At 43.1% G+C, this 7,619-nt stretch overlaps 1 protein-coding gene across 3 annotated transcripts in view; it reads left to right on the forward strand.

Moving 5' to 3' along the window:
* The window catches only part of LOC149317380 (tripartite motif-containing 55-like), a 50,002-nt gene extending 47,773 nt beyond the window's left edge, over positions 1-2,229 (forward strand). For 2 of the 3 annotated variants that reach the window (XM_089517382.1, XM_089517384.1), the window contains exon 10: positions 1,283-2,229. In XM_089517382.1, coding sequence (XP_089373508.1) covers positions 1,283-1,402 — 120 coding nt within the window. In that variant the 3' untranslated portion in view covers positions 1,403-2,229. The remainder of the gene's footprint in view (positions 1-1,282) is intronic. The other variant, XM_089517383.1, reaches the window with a different exon arrangement.
* The last annotated feature ends 5,390 nt before the right edge of the window (positions 2,230-7,619 follow it).

A 7,619-nucleotide genomic window follows, 5' to 3' on the forward strand; every position in this document is an offset into this window, starting at 1 on the left:
TGCAAATCTTTCTGGCCCCAGTCCTGTTGGCTCCACAAGTAACATAAAAACATTAGCATAAGAAAAAGGCTGTGGGTGCACAAGCAATAAAGAATGGGAGAATTCAGTAGAAATGGTGACAGGAAAATGTTGCTGGCTTCATACTGCCCAATTCCCAAATGGCCAGTTACTAGAAGGAGTTATTGGAGACAAGGCATTCGGGAAGGAATGGCTTAGTTGATCACCTGTCCTGTGGTCTCCCTCTATGAACACAGAGAATATTCAACTGCATGTGCAAAGATCATGGTGCAGTATAGACCAACAGGATTCAGTTTTTAGTATGCCTTGAGTTTAGAGGAAATTAGAGAAATACTTCTGTTATGTGCATCCTAAAGGTGCATCTACATTGTAGAAATAATGCATTTGACACCACTTTATGTGCTCTAACTCCATCCTATAGAATCTTAGGATCTGTAGTTTTACAAGGTCTTTCACCTTTTCTGCCAAAGTGATGGTGCTGGTGCCTAAACAAACTACAACTCCCAGGATTCTCTAAGATGGAGCCATGGCAGCTAAAATGGTTTCAAACTGCATTACTTTTACAGTGTATATGCACCATGGGTTAAGATAGAAAGGATGCGTGGTTGGCTATTGCTGTATAAACACCAGAACAAAGGTGGTATATCAACTTAAGCAGTACAAAAACATAAGGACCTGATTAGTATTAGTATTTCTGACTAGTGTAGACTTATTGAACCAATTGGACTTACCAATACACTGACTCAGCATTCAACAATTGATTCACTGAGTTTGCTCTAGTTGTGACTACCCAGCAGGATTCTGGGCCAGATCTAGGAAAATTTAGCTTTCCTTCCAGGTGTTCAAAGAGAATGGCAAAAATTTGCATTGTTCTGTCTGAATGTCCAAATAACAGGGTTCTTAATAGGCTCTTACACAGAAAAACTGGGGCAATTTGTGCTTTGAAAGGAACAGAGCCATGTGTCTAAACCCATATGTATAGATCTTGTCCTTCCAAAGCATTATCTGACACAGTTCTCCTAATGACCCCCTAAATGGAAATTGTGTCAAACCCCACAGTATCACAATCTCATGTATCTCAGTGGGGCTTGTGCTATCCAATGTTCTGATGGAAAGTGTTTAAAGACTTCATATTGTTTGTATACTCTGCTTTCACAGCAATCAAATTATTTTTGATGGAACTAAAATAGTCAGTAGAGATAGCTACAGTTTCAAAAGGTGAGTTTTTGGTTGTCTTTGTGAATATTTATTTTCCCCCCACCAGACTGGGTCTGAAGCATCCCCTCCAGGGCAAGTGGAAGGACAGCCTAGGAGCAATGAAAGAACTGATGAGCCAGCTCGCCATGTCTTCTCTTTCTCCTGGTTGAACTCTCTGAATGAATGATGACTCCAGCAGCAGGCCTCTGGAGGGACTCATAGGCAGCAAAGCAATGTGTCTCAAAGTGATAACAAGCAGGACGTTTGAAGAAAATGGTGGATCAGATTTTGTCCCTTCGCATTAGATCTGACTCCTCTGAGATTTTCAGAAGCAGCTCCACAATTTGAGAAAGGGGATGGGGCCAAAAAAAAACAATAAGGATCAATTGCTAATAAAATGAACTGAAGACCAAGTTCATATCAGCTTTTGAGGTAATGACAGATAACATCTGATAATCTTATTAACTGTCTAGCTGACATCCACATATGAGTACTCTGTTTGATGGGGCTTTATGTGACAGATAATCTATGATGCAAACAAGCATGATAATTTCAATTGATCCTGAGTCTGCTTAAGCAAAATTAATGTCAAAAAGGAATGTGTTTAAAAGAAAACAGGACAATACTGTTGTAACAAGTAACATGTTAAAATCACTATATTCACCCATTTGTAAATGTCTTGGGCATTTTCTTAGTTTTATGGAAGTGATTTATCAGCATTCTTGTATAAAATACCTGCCATGTCTTTATTAAAGCCATTATTACTGTTAATAAACTTCTCAATACTCAGGAAGTCTCTTCACCCAACCAATTGTGGCAGACCTTCAGTTAGAATTCCTAACTGTAACTTTTCAGTAGGTCATGGCTGCTTCTGATGCACAACGTTTGGCAAGACAGCCAGTCATGCAGCATGATAGATGTGATCCTACTACTGAACATATGAAGTGACACACACCTGGCCCCCTCACCACCAACCAGCAATAAATTCATTCACTAATCCACAGCAGTTTTCCAGACATTTTTTTTTAATTTAGGTATTTATATCCCGCCCTTCAGCCCTAAAAAGATGCATGCTACCTTCTTTCTGCGTTCCTGTTGTTCCCTTCCTCTTTGTAAATTATTGTTGCTATTAATAAAGATTTTTCTGGGGAAGAAGAAAGTGAAAGAATGTCTTAGAAGGGAATATTGTGTCTCCCATATATGGACCTATATTAGCTCCTCCCAGGTCCAGAATAGCTGGAAATGCATCAGTTGAACCTCTACCCAGCAGTCAATCCCAACATCTTGGCCTACGTCGACTTTGGTTGGGGAGATTTATCTATGCTTACATTTATATTTACATCTATACTTGTATAAGATTTCATTGTTATTCCTGTTATGTGCCTTCAAGTTGCTTCTGGTGTATGGACACCCTAAGGCGAACTAGCATGGCGTAGTGGTTTGAGATTGGACCACAATTCAACCGACTAAGTTTTTATTTAGCTTAGTCGGTTTTAATATGTAGTTTTTAATCTTACATTGTTTAATCTTGTTTTAAGGGGGGTATTATGTATATATGGATGTATTTTAACCTGTTGTACGCTGCTTTGATTGCCTGGCAAAAAGCAGGATAGAAATAAAAAAATTATTTTATTATTATTATTATTTACAATTCCCCACTCAGCCATGGAAACCCACTGGGTGACCTCAGGGGAAGGAAACCTCCTCTGAACACATCTAGCCAAGAAAACCCCATAATAGGTCCACACTAGGGTTGCCATAAGTGAGAAACAACTTGAAGACACACAAAACACAACACACACACACACACACAATGTGAACCTAGCACAGGGTTTTCTTCGTAAGTTTCTTCATAGATGAGGTTGCCATTGCCATCCTCTGAAGTTGAGAGAGTGTGACTTGCCCAGGGTCACCCAGTGGGTTCCCATGGCTGAGTGGGATTCAAATCCTGGTCTTCAGAGTCATAGTCCAACATTCAAACCACTCCACGGTGCTCTGGCTATAAAGGAGGTGACGTGTCCATGTCTATGTGCCCCCAAGGAAGGCCAAACGCAGGGGACAGTAGAATTTCAGTAACATTTTTTTACTGGGGATCATCTTCTTTGGTCTTTTGAAAAGGCATTTTTGGCAGCTTACAGGCAGATTTAGGATCCCCACACAGGTAAGCAAGAGGGATGACAAGCAGGGGCTGTGTTCTTTCTCATACCTACGTGGCAGAAGAAAGTCATTCAAATGTTGGGGATTACTTCCAAATAAGTATGGGCCTGAATAGAATCATAGGATCATAGTGTTGGAAGACACCTCAAGGGGCATTCAGTCCAACACCCTGTCATGCAGGAACTCACAATCAAAACATCTGTAACAGATGGCCATCTAGCCTCTGTTTAAAGACCAGCAAAGAAGGAGGAATATGGAGTTTATCACACGTGAGGAATTTCTCTTAATTTCGAATGAAAAGAAAATGGGACCAAAACGCATTCACGTGAATTCGCTAGTTCAGCGAATTTACGTGAATTCGAATTGTGTTTGAACTGACTTCCCATTTCTTGAAAATAGCTTGCCATTGCCTGAAATTGCATGTGGTAGTCTATCACGCAATAACATGAAAGCCCATGATTGCGTTCGGACTGACTTCCCATTGCCCAAAATTGCCTGTGGTAGTCTATCATGCAATAACGTTAAAACCCGTGATTGCGTTCTGATTGCCATTGGATTATACTTCCAATTTCCCTTGTCTGATAAACTCCTTCTCATCTTGGGGGCTGTCAAGCGTCCTTCCCAAGTAGCCCTTGACAATTGAGGACTGCTGAGACACTTCACCTGTAATTGTTTTTAGCACCCCTTGAGGCAATCCCTGTGTATGAGATAACTCCAAGTATTTTCCCCTGCTCTGCCCAAGCCCATAACCTGCCCCCTTTGAGTCCATTCATCTGGTCTGCAGCCTTCCTCTCCTTCTTCTCCCCTCTACCTTTCCTTTCCTAGTACGATTGTTTTCTCTAGTGATCCATGCCTTCTCATGATGTGGTCAAAGTACGATAGTCTCAACTTGACCATCTTGGCTTCCAAGGAGAGCTCTGGTCTGATCTGTTCCAGGACCTACTTGTTTGTCTCCATGGGATCCTCAGCACTCTTCTCCAGCACCACATCTCAGATGAATTGATTTTCTTTCTGTCTGCTGCCTTCACTGTCCAGCTCTCAGATCCCTGCATGGTAATAGGGAATACAATGGCCTGGATGATTCTGACTTTAGTGCTCAGTTTTATATCTTTACTCTTCATCATCTTGTCTAGTTCTTTCATAGTTGTCCTTCCCATTCTTAGTCTTCTTCTTATTTCTTTACTGCAGTCACCATTCTGGTCAATGTTTGATCCTAGGTTGTGGAATTCTTTAATATTTCGATGTTCTCATTATCTACATGAGCAAAGTCTTAATCTTGATTCCCTTCCCAAAACCAGAGGGGCCACAAGGTCTCTCCCTTGACTTGGAGGTTCCTATCCCAAAGCTGACACTTCAGATGCATTACCACACTATACTCTTCTAGTGCTGCTATTCCACTTTAACTGCTCTGGCTGTCTCCTGTTGGATTCTGGGATTTGCAGTTTAAGGAGGGGCATTTAGAATTCTCAGCCAGAGAGTTCTTAGGCCTCACTGAACTACAAGCCCCAGAATGCAACAGGAGGCAGCCAGAGCATGAAAAGTGAAACAGCAGCACTATAAGAGTTTAGTGCAATAATGTGGATAGTCTTGGAAAACAGCATGCAAAGGGATCTTGTAGCACCACTCCACTTCATGCATCTGAGGAGGTAGGCTCAAGTCTGCCAAAGCTCATGATACCAACTTATTTCTTCCAGTTCAACTCAAAGATACTACAAGATCTCCTTGGAAAGCTGAAACTTGAATCCCTGGCTGTGAGAGTGATGAAACACATTAATATTGACTGAGGAATGTCTCTCTTCACAGGCATTGTCTTCCTATCATTATACCTCGGAGAGCTGATTTGGAGCTTGTCTCCTGGGGTGCATCTGCATTGTAGAAATAATGCAATTTGACACCACTTTTAACTGCCATGGCTCCATCCTACATAACCTTGGGATTTTTAGTTTAGTGAGGCACCAGCACTCTTTGGCCGTGAAGGCTAAAGTCAAACTACAGATCCCTGGATTTTCATAGGATGTTGCTGCAGCACTTAAAGTATTGTCAAGTTGCATTGTTTCTACAGGGTAGATGCACCCTAGAGGCAAACTGTGACTCAGATAGATGTTTCTCTGAGACCTACAGCCTTGCCTCAACTGGTTGCATCCAAAGGATGCTGGACAGCAGTCCTCCTCATCCCAGGGGATGCTGCAATGGCCCTGTTGGGTGGGGGTTATGGGGGTTATAGTCCAACACACCCAAGTTTGGGGAAAACGCATCTTGTTTGGTCAGCATCTCACCCCTCTAGGTAGCCTAAACGTCCAACTGACCTATAGCCTGAGCAGGTTATCCTTTCTCTTGTGGTGGTGGTAGTGGTGGTGGTGGTGTGGTGTGTATCCAAGACATTTTTGTCTTATAGCGACCCTAAGGTGAATCTATCCTGGGATTTTCTTGGCAAGGTTTCTTCAGAGGAGGTTTGCCATTGACTCCCCTGAGGCTGAGAGAGTGTGACTTGCTGAAGAACCTAGAAGTCACTAGAGGAAACACTTCTCTAGACAATTGTAGGTCCTCCAACCTGATTTTATGATCAACCATGGGCAGATGTTGGCCATAGAGCTGGCCTGGAGGACGTAAGGCTACCTAGAGAGGTGTTCTCTTAGTTAAAAAGAATAGTGTTATTTTTATTTGCGGTTTTTCCACATTCATGGGGATCCTTCACCCCTAACTCCAGCGAATGTGGAGGGACCACTGTATTCTTTTTACCTAAGAGAACACCTCTCTAGGAATCTCCAAGTCCTCCATTGCAACTGTATAGTCAATATCTGCCAGAGCTGGACCATAGACTCATGCTAAAGGACCTACAAATGCCTAGAGAAGTGTTTTCTCTAGGAACTTCCAGGTCCTCCCGCACAACTCTGTGGTTAATTTCCCAGAGAATTTCTCTGGAGGACAACTTAGGGGGTCATTCACACTATGAAATAACCCGGTGTGGAAACTGGATTATTTCAGGGTCATTCACAGTGGCACTGAGTTGCCTCAGTGCAGTTTGCAGGGGGCCATGAAAAACCCCATTTAAACCAGTGCCTTTGGCATTGGATACCTGAGTGGTTCTTCTTTTTTTTTTTTTAAGAACTGCAACAATCTGCATCTCCGATTGTGTGAATGTGCTTTCAGATCAGTTCAGATCGCACAGCCACCATTCAGGAAATGGAGCTGTCTCCATTTTGATCCAGAATCATAGCAAATAGGAACTTCAAATTGGATTTAAATGCCACAGAGAGATTTGCTGCCTTAAAATGTAGTGGGAAGGGTGAATCGATTTGGAATCGATTCACAAATGTGAATCTCTCAGTGCAAAAAAAAATGTGTGACTGATCTCTTAATGTAGTGAGATCTTGTAGCACCTTTGAGACTAACTAAAGAAAGAAGCGGGAGCATGAGCTTTCGTAAACTTAAGCCTACTTCCTCAGATGCACCTGGAGGACTTAGCGATTCCTAGAGAGAACATATTAATCAAACCTGCAGATAATCAAATCCTCAAAAGTCAAAGCTGCAAACTGGAGGGCTGACTGAGTTTAAAATATGTGTTCAGGCCCTGGATGGTTGAGTCCGTGGATAAATAAAAATCCGTGGATGAAAAGGGCCGACTGTATTAACCCTTCACCCCCGCCTTTCAGGCCCCCCTTGCAACCTCCCTCCCTCCCTCTTCTCTGCAACCTAAACAGACTGGCAGGCAAGGAAGTGTCGGAGGAAGCCGTCCATCCTTTGCAGTTTTTATTGAAAAATATATAGATATATAGATATATCATATCAACTGTTAGACCTTCTCTTACACAACCAGGTTGACCGAGCGCTGAAAAGATGATTTATTGGTGGCAAGGTTTTACAAAGGAGGAGGAGGAGGGCAAGAGGAGGTGAAGGGGGCCTCGAAGGAACCCAGGAGAGAGGCAGGCCCTCCAGCCCCAAGAAAGAAAGACCCCCCTCATTCCTTCAGGGGGCCTTCCAGGGCTTCACCCGAAAAGAACGGGACTCAGGTCGGTGGAAGGAAAGGGGAAAGAGGGATGGGAAGAGAGAGGGAAGGAAAGGGAGGGGAGGGGAATGGAGTTACAAATGACACCGGGCCACAACGTCGGGCATGCTGCAGGGTGGGCATTGGGGGCAGAGAAGAAAGGAAAGGAGGAGGAGGAGGCCACACTCAGAGGGACCCTGGAAAGAGAGGGAGAAGAGGAAGGAAGGAAGGAAGGAAGGAAGGAAGGAAAGGAGGGAGGGAG

Source organism: Sceloporus occidentalis, unplaced genomic scaffold, assembly GCF_023333645.1.
Source record: "Sceloporus occidentalis isolate IW3139 unplaced genomic scaffold, rSceOcc1.0.p SCAF_3, whole genome shotgun sequence".
Classification (NCBI taxonomy): domain Eukaryota; kingdom Metazoa; phylum Chordata; class Lepidosauria; order Squamata; family Phrynosomatidae; genus Sceloporus; species Sceloporus occidentalis.